General features: G+C 35.0%; 1 protein-coding gene across 8 annotated transcripts in view; it reads left to right on the top strand.

Moving 5' to 3' along the window:
* Positions 1 to 21,171, top strand: part of FHOD3 (formin homology 2 domain containing 3) — a 638,119-nt gene that overhangs the window by 440,837 nt on the left and 176,111 nt on the right. For all 8 annotated transcript variants that reach the window (XM_031946054.1, XM_031946051.1, XM_031946049.1 and 5 more), the window contains exon 10: positions 4,782 to 5,020. In XM_031946054.1, the coding sequence (XP_031801914.1) occupies positions 4,782 to 5,020 (239 nt within the window). The remainder of the gene's footprint in view (positions 1 to 4,781; positions 5,021 to 21,171) is intronic.

Here is a 21,171-nt window from a genome sequence, read left to right as displayed (position 1 = left end):
AGGAAAATTAAGAAAGTGAAAAAGTCTCCTTCAGTCTACACTCAGAGGTCATCAGTTCTTTCCCTGCAGGTAGTGAGCATTTTTCATCCTGGATCTTTTGGAAGTGCCTTGGGTCATTGTCTCACTCAAAGTAGCTTATGTCTCCTGTTTTCAGAGAGAAACAGCTAACTACCAGAAGTTCCTTATGTGAATGTAGAGAGTATAGAACTATATACTGCCCAGATAACTTTTTCAAAATGAACACTTATTTGACTCTTTGGCAAAAATTGGATCCAGAATAACAATTCTTTCCTGGGAGAAAATTAAATATTAAACTAACTTTTTTCAAGGCTCTTGGCTACATATTGATTGGTATGAGTTACTTAAGTGTTATTCCTGACATGGCTCAGGAGTGAAATGTGGTAATCTGAAAAAATACATTAAGTACTTCTATTCTACTTTGAATAGATGGATATATAATTTTGTCACTTCCCAAACTTCTATGATTCATAGACCAGTCCCTCCACACCTTCCTATACATCATTTCTTGTCTGAGCCTTTACATAATTATACTTATTTTTGTTCTTTGAATACTTTGGGATCAATAGTGTGTCATTCAGGTTGTCCATCTGTTTTCTCTCATTCTCAGAATATGACCAACACATTTTTATGTCATTTATTGCCCATTGGATTATTTGTCACTTTAATTCTTCCAATATTGAAATTGGTTCCTTGATTTAAAGTTACAGTTACTGGGAAAAAAAGATGGGAAGAGAGAGACTTGTTTTGGTTGCTTCAATGAGTGAAACATTTGGGATCACTGAAAGCAGTGAGATATATAACAAATCCATTCCTTTATGTTATTTTCCTAACCAAATGGCCTTCATGTTCTGTGGTGTGATCTTGAACAATTCAATTCAATAAACATTTATTAAGTGATACTATATATAAAGCAATGTATGTAAGCTTGTGACTACAAAGATGAAAAAGGATACAATTGTTGCATTCGAGGAGTGGTAGCATACTATTCAAAAAATTATTTTATGTTTACTCTCTATGCAATTTTTAAAAATATACTTGTGTGTTTATTTTTTTCTCACTACTCTACCATTTCTCTCCCCTCATCCCTGTCTCCCAGTAAGATCGTTCAGGCTAATGCCCGTTTTCATTTTATCCTTATGTTCTCCAACAGCTAATCTGGTCTTTGCTAATCAATAATTGTTTATTTAAGAAAGGAGAGAATATTTCCTACCAAGAGAACCAGAGAATATTACACAAGGAGGTAGCACCCATATAAAAGGAGACTTGCAGGAAGATAAGGATTCTGAGGTATAGATTAAAGAGTTATGTTCTAAGAGAAGGTACAGCTGATGCAAATAAATGGAGATAGGCGATGTGTTGAGTTAGAGCAAGAGCAAGATTGCAATGTAAAATGCATAAAGATTTTTTAAAGATATTTCTTGAAATGCATACATTATCAAAGCCACTTGTGTTAATGTTGTTGCTGTCCTGTTGATTTAGTTATTTCTGACTCTTTGGGACCCTATTTGTAATTTTACTGGAGTGTTTGCTATTTCCTTCTCAGTTCATTTCACAGATGAGGAAACTAAAGAAGAAAAGGTTAAATGACTAGTCCAAAGTCACATAGCTATTAAATGTCCGAGAATAGATTTGAATATGGATCTTCCCAACTCCAGGCCCCAGTACTCTATCCATTGTGTCAACTAGCTGCCCATCAACATCAGTGATTGATAGGAAGAAAAGGCCATACCATGGATATAATATCTTAGTATTCCAAATTAGAATGTCAGGAAAGCATTTGGACAGAAAAACTCTCTGAAAACATTGATAATTTATAGAATATGAGAAAGTAGAGGGTCTCTAGGAATAGATCTTCCCAAAGTGAATAAATGGTCACTTCCCAGATTAGGAGAAACTCTTTTCCAGATATTGGCATAAATACACTACTCATAGCTCACTAAACTTCCTCTTCCCTCCTCCCCAAAAGAAGATCCTTTATAAATGGACAAAGTATGGACGGAATAGTGTAATTGTAGAAATCTCCACAAGTAGGGAAAAATTTGGGATAAGTTTTCAAAACAAAGATACAAAGGGAGGATAATACAAAAAATAATACTTAACATTTGTCAGGTGCCTACCACATGCTAAGTGTTTTACAAATGTTATTTCATTTGATTACAATCTTGTTAGATGGGTGCTTTTATTATCCTCACTTTTCAGTTCAGGAAAGTGAGGAAACAGTGATTAAGTGATTTGCCCAAGATCACATAGTAAGTGTCTAAGGCCAGATTTAAATTCTTGTCTTCATGACTCCAAGCCTAGTTCTCTATCAATTACACCACCACATTACATTGCCTAAAGGTCTAAGACTGAAATGAGTAGTGAAGAAAGGACTGTGCAAATAAGAATTTGGCTTCTATGTAAAAACATATTTTCTTATTTCTCCTTTTCCTTCTCTTTCCTTACTTTACCTTCCTTATCAAAACTAACAACTCCTAACACTGATCCCAAATTGTACTTATTATTGTCCCTATGCCCAAGTCCAAATCCTACCATTAGTGCCTATTATAATCTAAATTTATTTGGTGATATATATATATGTATATATATATATATACACCTACATGTATATATATACATACAAAAATATATAATCTAACAAATCTTTGTTTGACTTCAACTAAAATTCATTTGATAATTTTGTCAAGTTTGTTTGTGTTAGGTTTTTTGTTTTGGCTTTCTGGAAGCCTTCATCAAGACAAAATAAAAGATAGACTTTTTTTTTTTCTTCAACCTTATTTTTGAGACTATCTACCTATCTACCTACTACAGTATGGAATTAATGAGGAAGTGTCTCTTTAAAGAATATGTATATGGAATGCCAGCAATTATTTATACTTTAGAGCATTAATTTTTTTCCAAATTATGACAATAATAATAATAAATAATAATTTAAATAATCTTCCTTAACCCTTTGTTTCTATTCTCTAACTATTCTAATAGGCAATTAGAGACATAAATGGATCTTAGCATAGACTTATCCAAGGAGTTGCATTCAAAATTAACTGAGTTATGATGAGTTTGCTTGGGGTTTTTCCCTCTTTAGTTTAAGAAGTTGTTTCTGCTATTATGTCCAATAAGGAAATAGTTTTTCCAATTCAGATTCCCTTATAGAAACAATCTTAAATTTCATTAACAAGTCTGGTGGTATGTTCTGAAATCATCATAACAACTGATGATTCTTAGATAATTTAATCGTTAGGAAACTATCAAATTGAGTTAGAATTTCTAAGGGATTAGTTTGCATTGTTAATTTATGATTTCTCAAATCTATAGGATCTGAGATATTATCCTTATAAGGAACTACTAATGTGTGAACACCTTCCACTTTGGAGAGCCTGACCCACCTATGTGGAAAAAAGACAAACAAGAAGCTATATGTACTTATGTTGAAGCCAGACTCTTGCTTTTCCATAGTCCTTCACTTCTCATCTCAACTTCACTGTAGCAAGACACCATAGTGGAAAGAACTCTGGCCCTAGGGTCTGAAAGGCCTGAGTTCAAATATGGTTTCAGTAAATCTTTAGGAGTTGCCTGAGGGATAAAAGTGTTAAATAATTTGCTCCAAATCACATACTTTGCCAAGTGGCTGAATAGGGAATAGGGGGGAAGTTTCAATTATTTAGACACTATAGAGTTCATTCTCTAATATCTGGCAATCTTCCAAGCAGATAATATTAAATTTAAAGAGGAAGTAAAAAGATATGGCTTTTTGTAATGACTTCTTCATTCTGGTATGTTCCAGGTTAAGTACTGTGCATGGTGATCAGGTGCATGGTCTCCGGACAAGAGAAAATATATCTATTTAGCTTTGGAAGTGAGAGTTACTTTATACATTTCTACAGTTTCTATTCCACTAATACTATTGCAATTGATGAAAATTAAGATGATAATCTTAGTTCTGTTGTTTGGTTAATTTTTTTTCAGTTTGTCTTAAATCTAGTTCTTTGTGATAAAAGAATTGATGGGTTTCCCAGGTGTTCTATATGAAGATATAAGAAGAACTTAAAAATTGTTGAGTCAGGGTAAAGTCTATCGATAGAGAAAATGAGAACTTAAATGAAGCAAAATTTAAGAAAGTTATGCAGACAAAGATCCTAGTTATCAGGCTCCAAAGAATATTCTTTACTGAAATATTAGATATCTATGTAACTTTTTAACTAGCAAAGAAGTAAAACTTACTGCTATAGACTGGGTGGAAATATTTTGAATATCAGATACCTTCTAGTCAAAATAAAATATTTAGGGCCAATAAGAAAACTTAATAATAAACCTTTAAGTTTTACAAAGTTCTCTCCTCACAAGACCCCTATGAGGCAGGCAAGTATTATTATTCCCATTTTATATGTAAGGAAACTCAGATTCAAAGTTATTAAATGTCAGTCAAGATTCAAATCCAATTTTCTTAAGTGTGAGACTGCTGCTTTATCCCACAAGTCAGTGGAATCACCTTCAATAGAAAAGGAGGTCATTAAAAATATAACAAGGATTCCTGTAGGATGCATTTGATAAATATTAATATTACCTATGTTCTAATGTATTTTTATTTATATTGTTGAATATTGTCCACTTATATTTTACTTCTGCTTCTGGCTGCACTCAGGAGCATTGCCGAGCAATATTCACCATGTATTTGCCACTGCTATTGTATTCCACATTCCTTTCAAAAATCTCAGCAATGACTTTGAATTGATGTCTTTCCCTTTTTTTTTCTTCTTTAGATGACTTTGAGGCATGAAGATGGTGATGAGAATGCTGAACCTCCTCCCAATGGACGGAAAGACCGGCGAAGGGCTAGTCTGGGTTCAAGTGAACATCGGGGATTAAATCGAAGAAGGAGCCGGAGACACTCAGTTCAGAGTGTTAAAAGCACTTTATCAGCTCCTACTAGTCCCTGTAACCAACCAGCTCCTAGCTTCAAACTCAGCCAAAGTCATCCTGTTGGAGATCTCAGTGAAAAGTAAGTCCATTTATCCAAAGTTCTGCTTTCCCTCAAATGGTGACCCACTGATGACCAGAGGGAGAGAGGGGAGAGATCCCAACTAAGTCATCTCATATCCTTTCTGACCCTGATTCTAGTTCAGGAATTCCTACCTCCTCTCTCATGTAGATCTTTATCTAAAGTAAACCAAGAGCAGAATCTCTTTGTGAAGCTGTCCAAGGCAGGCAAGACTGCTTACTCAGGTGTGGGATGTGAGAGCCCTCATCTCACCAGCCTGAAGCATTCTTGATTTTGTCCATAATAACTTTCTTCATTATTTGCCTTGTGGTACTTTTGTCAGATGGGAAAGAGTTGGTACTTCTGGTTTCTAAGCTAATAAGAGGTGATTGAAAAACAATTTTCATACACTTTGGAAGAAAACTTCAGGACAAGGTCTAAAGTCTCTGGTGATTTTAGCTTAGTGGATCATGAGGGAGAATTTCTCTTTCTGAGAAATACAAAACTCCACAAGTCTGTGAGAAATTACAGATACTAAGGGGAGTAGGGCAGGGAAATGAACTTAAAATAGATGTTTTAGAAACTATAGGTAGTTCAGAAAAGCAATGGCTTTTCTGATGTAAAGTATTATTATGTGATACATTTAAGTATAGATGGCTGTGTCAGGCTGTATTGTATGAGACACAACTTTTGTGTGTGTCAGGGAGTATGGAGATGTATGGTGTGTGTAGAGGTGTGTACATCTGTATATATATATGAATCCCCAGTTTTGCAGACTGAATTAAAAAAAAAAGCAACTTAATTTTCTCACTTTACCAAGGAGTAATGGGCTTTAAGGTTAATGCAATATTATGGAAATAAATAGTTAATTCTTAAATGGGACCTGAAGTACCCTATGCAGTATCTCCAGCATGTATTTTTAGACTAATTATATTTGTTTAGAAAAGATACATAGTATATAAGTATATATTTTATATACATTTATACATATATACACAGAGACATTTTGAGTCATTTTGGCATAGTGAATAAAGCCTTAGTCTTGAAGTCAGAAAAGTCAGAAAAAAAAGGATTCTTGTCCTTTTGTTTTTTGTATGGCCATGGGCAAATAAACTTTCTAAAACTAGCTCAGGGGCGAATTAGTTTCCACTCTGCTGATTTATCTATCTCTTTATCTATCAGCTATCTTCCTATCTGCTCATCTATCACATAACTTCCTATTTGTCTCTTATCTATCTATCTATCTATCTATCTGATGTGGTTTGAATCCCCTCAATTCCTGGTAGTCATGAGGTTAGTGGCAATAAGAGAGCTGTTAGATATCCCCTTTAATTGGCCACAGGTTTAAAAGTGAAAGAATTCACTTATTCCCTAATTGTTAGTTGCAAAATGAAAGTTTATTGCTGGATACAAATCAGTTTGCTAAGGGACTGACTTCTATAGTGGCAAAGACCTCTTAGGGAAATGGAATTTGACACTGAGAATGCTTTCTCAGCAGGCAAAAGGGTCCTAGTAAGTTGTTTGGGCCTCTTTTGCAAAGAGCAAATCCAGATACTGCCCTTTTTAAAGGAGTTTTGGGGCTTCAGGAGCCAAGGTTCCCAGGCTTAGATTCATATCAGTTTTCAACCTGGATCTCCTATTAGAATTAACAACACTTCAAATGGATGCTTTTTGACTAGGATTTCTAATTGAATCAAAGGCTCTGGCAGGCCTGAAAGATAATTTATCTGGGGGGATATGCCTTCCCGAAGAGGAGCTGAGACCCCAAAAGGGATCACAAATCAAAAGGAAATATAGTTTCTTAAAGGGAACACAACTTCAGTAAAGGAAACAGTTCCCTCCCGCTTCATATCTATCTATCTATCTACCATTTATCTCCCTATCTGTTCCCTGACCTTAGAGTGCTATTGTTCTAACAATCTGTTGGTCAATTATTCTAAAGTCTTCTGGTCCTAGGATAGTCCTACAAACTTTGGTGGTCTGATAGATAATCTGCTGGTCAGTGATAATCAAATTCCTAAGACAATAGTGAATAGACCACTCCTCAGTTCTACCTCAGTGTCATAAAAATTATCATAATAGTGACATGGAGAACAGAATCTCAGTCTTTACTACTTAATCCAGGTTCTTTGCTAAATCCTTTTGTTACTTAACTTACTTCAATTGAAGTTACAATTACAATAAACTTTGCCCCTAGACTTGGAGATGGGTGCAAACTTGCAAATTATTTTGATATACTTCAGGACACCAGTCTGCCACTCCAACCTCTTGGGGTCTCCTTTCGAACCTCAACAATCTCTCAGCTCTGAGAATTGTCTGCTTGTCTCTGTCCCTCCATGTCTATAATGGTTTCCCCCTTCATTTCTACCTCCTGTCTTCCTTGGATTTTTAAAACTACCAACTAAAATTCAAGAGCTTTTCTCAATCCCTATTAATTCTGGCACCTTTCTTCTCTTAGTTATTTTCTAATTATTCTGTACAAATCTTCTCTGTACATTTTTGTTTGCTTATATCCTGTCAGTCTGTGAACTCCTTGAGGACAGAGACTATCTTTTGCCTCTTTTTATATTCTCAGAGCTTAGCACACTTATTAAATGTTTGTGATTGACTATCATCTATTTGTATATATGTATATATGCATATATATATATATATAATAAACCTACATATTTTACATGTTTACATGTTACATAAATAAGAATTCTTTTTGAATCATCTAACTAACCAAGTACAAAAGTTATATGATTACTTAGATCATAGGATTATCAATAAATCCAAAGTTTGAATCATTTAAGAGAAAGCAGAAATGTTGAAAATAGGCAGTCTTAATGATGTTTGAAAAATGATAAGTAAATGAGTTGTAAGTTCTGACTTAAGCTCTGCTTTTTAGATTAAAGGTAGTTTCTGATTTGCCTACATACAAAGATCTTTTCCATGCCTGATTCCTCTAAAACTACTTTTCAGCTGCTGTCCTAGTGATCATTCCTGCATTGCAAAGTGTTCCTTTTATTTTTAAATGTACCTTCTCCATTCCCACTTCCTCCAAGTTTGCTCTGTTCTCCCTCCTCCCCTCGATCTCATGAACTTCCTTCAGGGCTCTCCTTTGGTGCCTCCTCCAGAAGAGATTCTCTCCTGACAATTGTTTAAATAGTAAGGGACAGATAATACCTCCCCTTGTTATTTCTCCCAAGTTTTCCAAGTACTCTCCTGTGCATACTAATTAACCTTGTTCTTTTGACACATCATCCTATGGAATCATTTTAAGTTTTCACACCATTCTTTTTGTCCTCTCCACTCCTTGCCTTCTTTCAAGCTATTCTGCACAAAGCTATCACTCATCTTCCTAAAACTAATCATATTGATTAACTTGTTTGTTCCTTGAAGTTTATTTTTCATCAAATTACTTGGCTTTCCTTTTCCTAATCTCTTTGCCTTTTCCTTTCTTTCCTGGTGGGAGGAAAGTTAAATAAATACTAAAACCTAAATAGAAAAAACCACAACTGGATTTGATTTGAAAGAAAAAACAAGACTCCAACCCAGTATGCATTACCTTTAATTCCTTTAAAGTTATGAGCTGATGATTGTGTTCCATGAGCTCACAGCCACGCTACATGAGCAGTAAATGGTGACGACTGAAAACATCTGAATAATGTTTAGATTGTGGCTTTGGAAGAGGTAAATTAAACTGACAGCTTAGCTATTCTGATCATTGGAGTTTCCAGGAAGCAGAGCCTTCATCAAGTGGAATCTAGTTATGGCAGAAAGGCTGCAAAAGCTAGAATATGGAGAAAATTTCTGGGATTATTCAGTGGGGTAGAGAGGAAGAAATTGAGTCTTTTTATGAGAAGGGTAGCAAGGGAAAGAAAATTATGGATCTCCTAAGATTTAGCTATAGAGGGGTTAGTAAATTTAGATTTAGTAAAATGACTTTCCAGGGTCCGTTGGTAATTAGAGGCTGAGCTGAAATTCACACCTACTTTTTCTGAACTAAAAATAAGGTGATTTATAAACCCTCACCTCATCACAAGTGGTATACCTACTTTGCTTATCCTCTTCCTAACACTTTTCTTCTGATCTAGAATTGAAAACTTCAGTTGTCCAATCTTGCTTTTGCCATTCAAACAAAGAGCACTCCTTGATTAGTGCTGCCTTTCCCCAAATCCCCAGTATTCACTCCATTGTTTCTTTACACATAAGAGGCAATGCTTTACCATAAGAGGATGCTGCATTATTCAGTTTGTCAGATGGAAGTGCAAGAAATCAATTTCAAGCCCTGTCCCTTATCTCCCTAATCATCTTTGCTGGAAAAGGCTGAAAACCTTGATCTCCCTATAATGTAGATGTGTGTTAAATCCAGGATAAGGTCTTTTACTAGTCCTCAGAGAGAATAAGAAGAATGTTTTGCTTCCTTCTCTAAGAAGCAAAGGGCTAGTCTGAAGGGTAAAAAGTTTCACTTTGCTTACCTTGCTGCTCTCAGAGGAAAGCTTTTTTTATTGTTAATTCTCTAGGAGGAACTAAATAGAATTCTTTTAACCTAGTTTCTTTTTTTTAATTGATTCTTTTCTTTATTAGATAGTAAAGTTGACTTTAGCCATGTTTTATGCTCCTACGGGGCTCACTATATCTTAAACTTTAAACCTGCTTAAAGCTTGGCTTATAAGTTTTCACTCCTTTCCCTACCTTTGAACCCTTTTTGGAAGATGTTGCTTACCTTCATTGATCAGAACAATTGATTTTTTAGTGTTTTAAGATTTGCAAAGCATTATACAATCTCTTTTGAACCTTATAACAATTTGCTTTTCACTTCCTTCTTTTTTTTTAAAATAAGGACACAGGTTCAGAGATCATAAATATTTTACTTAAGATCACACAGCTAATAAAAAGTGTCTGAAATGGGATTTAAACCTACCTCTTCATGCCCCCAAGTTCAACACTTTGCTAACTAAAGGAATGTCAATGCCCTCCCTATCATTCCCTTTGAAAATTCATTACAAAGAGATTATGACTCTCTATGTTTGCTCTATCCAGAATTAGCTCTAGAATTATATCAGACCACACATAATTAGGAACTTCTTTAATATAACCTCACCCACCTTTTCTCTGGGGATGATCTGCTATTGTTGTTGTTTGATTATTTTTTACTTGTATCCAATTCTTCATAACCACACTTGGGATTTTCTTAGCAAAGATAATGGACTGGTTTGCCATTTCTTTTTCCAGCTCAACTGAGGTACTGAGGATTAAGTGATTTATCTAGGATCACACAGTTAAGTTGTCTGAGGTCAGATTTGAACTCAGGAAAATGACTAGGCATTCTATCTACTGTGCCATGTAGTGCCCCTATGATCTGAGCAGATTTGAACTCATGAGACGACCTCAGTTTAAAATAGCCTAAACTTCAAAGAGTCTTTTCATACCAGGACCAAAAGGAGTTCATAGTTCAGTGGTCTGACTGATTTCCTCTGATATATCACATCCATCTTCCCAGTTCTAATAGTGTATTCTTAGTGGTGCTCCCATCATAATAGGGGTGCTCTTCTTGAGAGTTCTTAAACATCTTGAAAATGACATAAAAGACTTTAAAAGAGAATTTATAATCCAATATTATTTTTGTGCAGATGGCATGAGCCCTCAGGGCCAGCATGTTAAAGAGAACTAGAGAACCATGAAGTTCAATTCATTAAGTGTGTAAGCATCTACTAAGCTAAGGATACAAAGGCAAAAAAAAAAGGGAAACAGCCCCCCTTTTTGAGGAACTTATATGCTATTAAAGGAAAACAATATATACATATATATAAGTAAATACATATAGGCAAAGCCAAATATGAGGTAATTTCAGAAGAGAGCTTTAACAATTCAAGGGCTCAGAAAACACTTTCTATAGAAGGTGATACTTGAACTCCCTTTTAGGGAGATAGATATTCCAAGAGGTAGCAGGTAGGAGGCAACAATCTGGGCAAAAGTGTGGAGACTGGAAATGGGATGATCCATTGGGCATAGTAAAGAGGCCCATGAGGTAATCCTGTTTGGCTAAAGGAAGAGAATATGAAATCAGGCCAGAAAATAATAGATTGGAGCCAGATTGAAAAGAGTTTTATATACCAAACAGAGGAGTTTATATTTTTTCTTTTTAAAAAGAATCACTGAAACTTCTTAAAAAGAAAATTAGACCTGTGCTTTAGGAAGAGCAATTGGGTAATCGTGAGAGAAATCAAACTCTCAATGTTTATTAACTAACTGATCTTGGCTCTCACTGCACTGAAGCATCACCATGAATGCATTAAGGATGTCTGGAGATTTAGAGAAAGAGTATGTAGATGGCATTATATATTACATTACATATGGGTATTACCAAAAGAAACATTTATTGAAGGAAAGAAAGGGGGTTAAGTTGGTATCAGTATTGCATCCCATAGAGATGTGTTGACCTAATTAATTTTCCATCTGCTTATTCTGACTCTTAAGTCTTGCCTTGAACACTGCTCACTGGCTTGGTATGTTGTGAGTTCAGGTGGAAAAGCCTAGTAACCTTTTGGCTGGAAAGGATAAAGACAAAGTATTAGAGTTGCAGATTGTGTAAGAACAGATGTGCAAGCCACCTGCTGGACACAAACCATTAGTTTCATGGTGTTAGGCTCTCCATAAGTGCAAAGCTGTGTGGCCAGTGTTTCTTTACTGAATTATAAACATACTACTAACAAAAGCTTGTTTATAAAACATCTTACTCTTTTCACATGGGACGATGTTACCCTGGTTTCCGGATTTACTTAAGACATCCTAGTTTAGAGAATGCTATTTGTTTTTTAAAAATTATACACTTCCACATTCTTAAAGATAAATCATGTTCCAGAAGTTAGTGCTAGTGAAATAGCTTCATCTCAAATGCCTATTTGAAGGGTATTTGTTCTGTGGCCCCCAGAGCAACTATATAGCTTGTGAATAGAGAGTGGGAAAAGGAGGAATAAGAAGCAAAGTGGGAAATGGCTCTTGCATGCATAGCTGAGTCACCTGTGTAACATCTGTGCTTTAAAAAAAAATACCTTAAAATAAAGTAGCTCATTGTATTGAATTCCCTGTAGACCTTAAAATACACAGAAGCATGCCTGACCTAGATTTCTTTTCTTCAAATCTATGTGAATTTTCTGGCTTTACTTACTGCTAACTTTTCGGGTTGTTTTTTTTTTCCTTTTTGACTGTATGTACCACATGCAAGAAATTTTAGATGAAGTTTCACAATTGTGTGATCCAACTAACTCTTAATTCTTCTAAAGAAAAATGGAACTATATTAAAGACTAGAAAGATACTTTATAGTCTACTTAATAAAAGTATAATACTTTTATTATTATTTGTAATAATGAGCACTGACATTTATATGGCATTTTAAGGTTTGCAAAGAACTTTACACGCATTTCTCTTCATAACAATTACATGTGAGGTAGTTAATATTATCATCCTCATTTTACAGATACAGAAAAGGAGACTCAGTAAGACTTAGTAATTTGCCCAGGACTATATAGCTAGTATATAAGATAGAATTGAAACATAGGTCTTCCTGACTCCAAATCCTGCACATTTACAATCTTCAAGGCATTTTGACATTCACCCATACTCATCACCATGATATTATGAAATAGGCCTTATTCTCTTTTTTATAGCTAAAGACATGAAGACCCAGAAAGCTTCAATGCTTTGTCCAAGGTTACCCAGTTTGTGTTAGCACCTTAGAGCCTAGATTTTTCTGATACTCTTAATTTAGTGCTTCCTCCACTTTGCTACAATGCTGCCTTTTAAGGCATTAGTAAATATAAAACCATTACCAGAACAGCCTCTTTAAAGGAATATTCATTCATTAATCAAAAATTAATCATGTCTACTTAATACATTTTTATTTTATGTATTTAATCAGTCAGCAGGTTGGGAACTGGACACAGGATTTTCTTGGTATGAGGAACTTGCAAATGAAAGAATTCTCCCCAGATGTGGTTCAGCACTTCTCTGATGATCAGTCTTAGAAAGTTTCCTAAGATGCAGAGAGATTGAGATTGGTACAAGGCCACCCAGTTAGAGCTTTCTTTCTGCCTCTGAGGTTGGATCTCTGTCCATTATTTTATTCTGTCTCTCAGTTTGAGGTGTGATATAAACATCTGATATTGTTTGTATGTGTTAATTTGTGGAAGCAAAACTAAGGTTTTCAAGAGCTTATTAAAAATGAGTGAAATATTTAATTTAATGACCTTAAATTCATCCTTCAAGATGACCAATAAGAAGGCCTCTGAACTCTGGCTGGTTTTGTTGTTATTATTTTGGTTTTGTTTTAGCTTAGTTATTTTCCAAATACCTCCTAAATTTATACTAATATTTCCTAGTTATCTATCCATCTTTTTTTCCCTATCAAATGCCTATGCTTCTCAAAAATCTGTTGCTCTAAAAACATGGTGATTTCTTTTTCCTGCATGCTGCTTCTCTCCTACCCTGATCCCTTTTATCCCTGGCACCCACTTCCCATTCTCTAAATTGCTATACTGAGATTGACATGAGTAGACTGATCTCTGATATAAAACTCACCAGTCAACACAGCAGTTTACACTGGGAAAAACTGCTCTAGATTGACTATCATAAAATGTGGTAACCAGTTAGGACTGGTTATAGCTCTTCAGTATATTTTGACCAGTTAAAGGGAGATGGGGAGAATTGTATAAGCATTTATATAGTGACCATTGCAGTGTACTCAAGGCAGCTAGATTGCACAATAGATATAGTGCAGGGCATGAAATCAGAAAGACTTATCTTCTTTCTGGCCTCAGATACTGTGTGACTCTGGGAAAGTCACTTAACTAGCTTTACTTCAGTTCTCTCCTCTGTAAGATAAGCTGGATAAGGAAATGACAAACCATTCCAAATTCTTTGCCTTGAAATCCCTAATTGGGGTCACAGAGAGTTAGAATAGCTGAAATGACTGAAGAATAAATAGTGTCCTGAAGAAATTTATAATCCAGTAAGAAGCTGAGATATGTAAACAGATAATCTGCAATAAAACCTAAAAAAAGATTAGGTACATAAAGAGGTCAGACAGGTGGCCTGGGAAAGTCAAAGATGAAAAGATCACTTTGAAGCTTAGGTCTTAATATAAAACAAGTGGTGATCACATTGGGCTGAGATGGCTTCATCAAGAAGTATATTATAATTGGAAATAACTAAGCTCTTGCTGTGTATAGACTGTAACAGTGCAGTTATGTGTATATGACTTGTACTTCTGGGAAATGGATCATACTCATTATCTGTAAATGGGTTTCATGAAATTTTATTCTGATTTTTTTGTTTGTTTGTTGTGTTATATTTGCTACTTGTGATCATGCTCTTGTGCCTTATATCGTGGAAGAGTTCTGTGTGCACTGTATTACTTGAATTCAGGATTGGATGGCGATTGATACTAATTTTACCTAAAGGTGATCCCAAATGATGATACCTAATTCTGCTTAAAGAACATTGGAAGGAGCATTGTTGCATTTGTTTTTTTAACCTGTTAAAAGAATAGTAATCAAAATCCTGTTTCTAGTTTAAAAAAAAAAGGTTATAATGGATTAATTTTGGATTTCCTTTTTAACAAGACAACTAGGGGAAATTATATAACTATATTTTAATCTCGATTTTAACAAATCATGTTGCAATCTCTCGTGGTGCTCTGATAGGACATGCTGATAAGGTAGTTTGGTGGATTAATAGCTTTTTAAATGAATGGACTCAAAGAGCAGTGATCATTGGTTCAATGACAACTTGTAAAGAGGTTTCATTAGAGTGTCCTAGAGATGTATATTAGACATTTTTAGCAGTGACTTGGAATAAAGAACAGATTTTATCATGCTTATCAAATTTGTAAGTGACACAAAGCTTGAAAGAATAGCTAATATGCTGATTGAACAACAGGATCAGTATTCAAAATGATTTTGCCAGATTAGATAGAACATTGAGCTGAATTTAATTAAATGAAACTTAATTGGGTAAATCATTTCACTTGAGTGAAAAATCAGTTTTACAAGCATAAGATTGGGGACCCCAAAAGTCTAATAATGGCAGCTAGGAAAGCTAATATAATGTTATGATGTATTAATTCCAAGATTTACTGTTTGGGCTTAGGGAGATGATAGTTCCATTTTACTATTCGCTGGTCAGACCCATTATGGAATATTGATTTGAACTCTGGGTGCCCATTTCAGGAAAGATACTGATAAACTGAAGAGTGTTTTTAAAATGACAACTAGGATGGTGAAGCGTCTCCAGCTTATATCATATGAATATTGGTTAAAGATATATAGATATATTGCTTGGAGAAAAGAAAATGCAATGGACCTGTAATAGCTATCTTGAAAAAAAATGAAAGCAAGAAAGAAATGAAGGAGAGAAGGAAGGAAAGGAGAAAGGTAAAAAGACAATAAAAGGACAAAAGAAATTGAAAAAGAAATAATTTATTAAATTCTTACTTTGTGCCAAAGACTGTGTTAAAGACTGGAGATATAAATATAAAAATGAGATAGTCTCTGGCCTTAAGGAGCTTTTATTTTAATAGGGAAAAAGCTTTTAAAATTCTACATAACCTGGGTCTAACCTATCTGGATTCCTTGGATTTTATTTTCCCTCCTACCCTCTGCAATTTAGCTGAACTGTCTTTCTGTCTCTATTCCTCACATATGATACTTCATCTTCCATTTCCATGAATGTATAATGACTAGCCTACATGGCAGGAATCCATTCCCTCTTTTATTGTTGTTTTGTTCAGTTGTTGAGTCATGTTCCAACTCTTTGTGATACCATGGACTATTCTAGACCCTTCTGTCCTCCAATTTTTCTCAAAGTCTGTTGAAGTTGATGTTTGATGTTTTTATGACATTATTTATCCATCTCATCCTCTATTATTCCCTTTTCCTTTAGCTTTTGATCTTTTACAGCTCAGGGTCTTTTCTAATGATTCCTATCTTCTCATTATGTGGCCAAAGTATTTGAGCTTCAGTTTCAGTATTTGACCTTCCAATGAATAGCTTGAATTAATTTCTTTAATTATTGACTGATTTGATTTCTTTGCTGCCCAAAGTATTCTTAAAAGTCTTTTCCAGCACAGTTTGAAAGAACTAATTCTACAGTACTTAGCTTTCCTTAGAGTTCAGTTCTCACAAGCCATGCATTGCTCCTGGAAAAAACATAGCTTGAATATAAAGACTTTATTGGCAAGCTGATGGCTCTGCTTTTTGCTGTGCTGTCCAGATTTGCCATGGCTTTCTTTCTAAGGAATCTTTTAATTTCATGATTACAGTTGTGAAGTGGGGAGGGAGAAGCAATGAAAGACAGTGCTTCTGTCAAGGCGAAGAGAGTCAAAGACTTTTTATAACTACCAGTTGATTGTTCTTCTCTCACAAATATATATTTAAATTTGTCAGGAAGTCCTTGAGTGACATACTTGGCAGGGAATAAGCTGAACTCACTCAGAATACTTAACTATCTACCCTATCAATTCTTTCTAACAGCCTACAGAAAAGTCAAATACTGTCAATTCTGATATATATTATGTCTATCGATCATAGCAAAGTACAGAACACAGTAAAATGTAACGCAATCCTTGACATGCTTAACAAAATTGGAATCAGTTTGCTGGGATTGTAAAATAGTAGTTATGATATTTAGCCCATCATCCCTCATAAATCTATTTAGAGGAAAAAAACAAAGGCATATATTCTCACTCTAGTTACTTATAACTGGACAGGAATTCATGCTCATAATATCTGAGTGAGAACTTTTATTGAAACTAAGTGACTAACACACCTCCTCTCTACTGTTGGCTGTGTTTCATTGTAGCTGACCGTTAAGAAAACAGCTTGGAGGTGAACTTTCAAATCAGCCTCTTCCTGGGAGAGCCCCTAGAGAAAAGATAAAAATGGGAAGAAACCAACCCTGGTCATAGATGCTTGTATCCAGGAGGCAACTCTATAAGCAGAATGTTTTAAGATAAACGATTCTTTCACATTTTTGCAGAAGAGATGTCAGTTGAGGCTGGTGCTGAAGACCTACTAACAATATGGACTACTTCATTTAAAAAAAAGTCTTTATAATCTTCAGTGCCTAGACTACTAGTACAGTACTTTGAACATAGTAGATCTTTAAAAGCATGTTGCCTTGAATAAGTAACAAGACTGCAGGCATATGGGACTATCTTAAAAGATTGGGTTTTCTCAAAGTATAACACATTCCAGGAAAAATTCAAAATGGGTAAAATGGTGGTAGTCAGTTTTAATTCTTCTTCTTTATCACACAATTACTCTTCTTAGTGACTCTGGAGGATACAGAAAAATTTCAAGACAGTGACACTACTCTATGGCTCTCAATCTAGTGATAGGTGAGATTCACTCTTGCAACTATCAACAAATAGAAGTATTAGTAGGACTTCTTGATTGATAGTCTAGGGAATATATAGAAGAAATGGAACTTTAAGTGAATCCTTGAAGAAGGAGCAAAATTTTCAAAGACTGAAAGAAGGAAGGGGAATTCAAACTAGGGATGTATAAGTCAGGTGTCTTGAAGCTAGGAACTAGCAAGAAGTAAGAAGAGGGTCATAAGAAGGACAATGTGGGAAGTGACTCATCATTCAAGAAAAGAATTTAGCTACTTTAATTAGCAATGGAATAATCAGTATACAAAATCCCACAGTAGGATAATATTTCAGAAATATATAAGAGTCATCTATGTGGTATAGTACAATCTATGCATGATATAAAATGTGGATGGATAGACCATATAATTAAAAGAAAATACAATATTTATTCATTTTGCCTAACTGATTAGAAAAAAGAAAGTACATTGAGTCTCCTGATCAGTATTATTAAGGCAAAGATACAGAGTTTTTTTTTTTTACATTGGATTGGCATAGATGGCCAGTACCATATCCAATGTCAATTTATAGAATTATTTCAGTCTTCATTCCAGCAGTCTTCCAATAATGAGTCCCATAGTTTTCATTGCTTTCAAAATGATAATTTCATTGTTTCCAGCTGCTGAAAAGCATGAGTGAATTTGTCTAAGTAATGTACAGGTCAAATCCTGTTATAACTAACTCCATCGGGAATGCAAATATTTTTCTTTGTAGTGGAATTTCATTTTAACCAGTGTTGGCAGCATGGAAGGCTTCCTGTCTTTACTGTCATCACCCATAGCCTCCCTTTTCTTACTTTGGGATACTATTCTTAGGAATATTTCTCTCGTTTTGACAGGCTAGATTATTTCTCATAGGAAGTCACTATGTGAGCAGGCTAGCCTCCTTGAATGAAGCAGAAACTGCTTTCTTTCAGGTACTATAATTAAGATATATGAAAATAACATGGGAATAGTATGCTAATTTCAGAGTAAGATACTTCTTTGACTTGAGTGAGCCTATTGATTTTACACACACACACACACACACACACACACACACACACGTCTAGCCTATTCTCAGTTCAAGGTTCTTCCTTTCACTTATCTTCCAGACAGATTTGCATTCTATTTCTGCTTGTAACCTAATCCAAATAGAGCTTTTGGATGAACTCCTCATATGAGTGAGAGACAGCTTGGTCATTTTCTGGAGTTTTAATGGAGCTTGTCTTTAGGAATTGCCTTTAGGACCTGTGGCAGGGACATTATTTCTATATAGTAAATGGAGAATATGACCTCTTATCCCACTGGGTAGTTTTGGGTCAGCCCTATTTGTTCTGATAATAGCCTGAAAAGGATCTGTGTCACTGCTAGAGGAGTAAAATAACTTTTCTCTTTAATTCCGTAAGTCTCAAGAATATGCCAAAAAAAAAAAAAAAAAAAGGAACAGGAATGAGTAAGGGAGAAGTAAGTAAGAAACAGAGATGTGAGAAAGATGGATGGGACTATTAGATTACGGCGGAAATGAGGGATGTGAGTCAGAGGCAGCAGATTTTGAGTTAGTGATAAAAGTCCTTGAGCCAGTCTAGAAGGTCCACTAAAAGGCAGTGGTGGCCAAGGTCCAAAGAAAAGGGAGTGTGGGCTCCAGAGAGGAGGATGCAGCTCACAATGTATGCCCTGCCAGTGCAAGTGCTTATTAAGTGTCCCTTATATATTCTACTAAACAAGAACTGAAGACATAAAGACAAAGGTGAAATGGTCCCTGCCCCCATTCAGGTATGATAGACATGGTATATGTAGAGTGGTATATTCAATGCACTTTCAAAATAGACACAAATTAACTTTGAATTGAAAAGTGTAGCTAGAGGAACTGGAAAATGCCTCCTATAGTTGGTCACACTTCATTCGAATCATGACGGAAAGCACAGAATCCAGAAAGTGGCAATGACCCAGGAGAGCATTTGAGGCATGAATAATTTCCAAAGCAAAGGCACAGAGATGGAAGAGAGAGCATCATGTTTGAAGAACAGCTACAAGGCTAGTATGGGATTAAACATAGTATAGTGGAAAGACCACCAAAAAAAGGACAGTAGATTTGAATATATTCTTGTGTGCCACCAACTAACTTACTGTGTGACATTAAGCTAGTAATGTTAGCTTTCTAAGCTTCAGTTTCTTCACTTTTAAAATAAGAGAATTAGGATTTCTTCTAGCTTTATGACTATTTTTTAAAATTAAATTTTACTATAAAGTGGTATACTACATAGAGGAGAACTTCTTAAATTTTTTTACCCTCTCAACCTCTTTTCACCAAAGAAATTTTTTTGTGATTCTGGGTATGTAGAAATAAAAAATAGCTATACAGATCAAACATTTGCTGATAATAATTCATAATTTCATGACATTCATTCAGTAATGCAATCCTATATGGAGTCATGACTCACAATTTAAAAAAGCTTCTGTTTAAAGTTATGAAGACCTAAATTCAAACACTAGTTGTGTGACCCTAGTGAAGTTGATTATCTTTAGTTTCCTCATCTATAAAAAGGGGGTCTTGGACTCTAACATTTAATAGGTTTGTATCTATAATGCTATTCTAGAATGCAGCAAGCACTGAATAAATGTTTCTTGAACCTGGTTCAACTCCTTTATTTTAAAAATAACTCAATGAAGACCTATAGAAATTAGACAAATTGCATCCCAGTGGCAGATGAAGGATTAAAAGTTTCATTCTCTAATTCTTAATTGGGTATTCTTCACCAAGACATTAAATGGCTGTCTCTTACTTTTAAGTTAGCTTAGCAAAGCTCAGCTATATGAGCCTTTACTTTTCTGGTACCTTGTATTTTCAATTTGTTTTATGTATATACTTTTTTTATCTTCACAACTGAATTGTAGGAGCCCTGAGAGTAGGGTTTTATATTTTCTGCTTCTTTTCTGTACCACACATTGCCTAGCATGGTGCTAGGAAAAGAGTTTCAGTTTAATAAATGCCTTTTGAATTGAATTAGATTGGAATGAAGCATGGAAAAAGTTGTTAGATCCTGGAATCAATGGATGCCAAAGAGACTGAGATCAGATGTGCTTGACTCAAACCAGAGGAGTAGGTGGACAAGAAGAGAGGTGATGTAGACGAGAACAGTTAGGAAAATTACTTTGAAGACTGGGAACAGTCTAAATATGCTAGGAAGTGAAACCATGAATGAAAGGCATCATGTAGGAGAAAACACATTGCAATAAAAATTAATTTTTTCAGGAGTCTTTTGGATTAATTAGAATGAGAAAAGACTAGAGGTTGATAAAAGGTTTTTACACTTTTTTATATTCTTTTTAATATTCTTCCAAGTACTTAAATAAAGACATGCACCAACTAATGTTGTTAAACAGTTCCACAAAGTATTACAGGTGAAATAACATGACATTTTCATTGGAACAGTGTTTTAAATGCTTGATCCAAAGGATGATATCATGTAGGGCTTTGTGACATTATGGCAGGATTAGGTCATGACATATTAATGTTCAGAAATAGAGGATAGAGGACCAACTTTGGATTCAGTAAGATCCTGTCTATGACACATCCTTTCTATCATGAGCAAGTCACTTTTAACCTGTTGGTGCCTCTGGCAAACCCCCAGGTCAATAAAACAGAAGAGTGACTGATCTCCTTTGGAAGAAGAAACTTCCACAGATTCCAACACCCAGAGGTTCATTACCCAACTCACTTCTCTCTCTCCAAAAAAGATGCTATTACAAACCAATGCCTATGGGAGATACATTC

This window comes from Sarcophilus harrisii, chromosome 1 (genome assembly GCF_902635505.1).
Source record: "Sarcophilus harrisii chromosome 1, mSarHar1.11, whole genome shotgun sequence".
Taxonomy (NCBI): Eukaryota; Metazoa; Chordata; class Mammalia; order Dasyuromorphia; family Dasyuridae; genus Sarcophilus; species Sarcophilus harrisii.
This window is presented reverse-complemented; position numbering and strand designations above follow the sequence as displayed.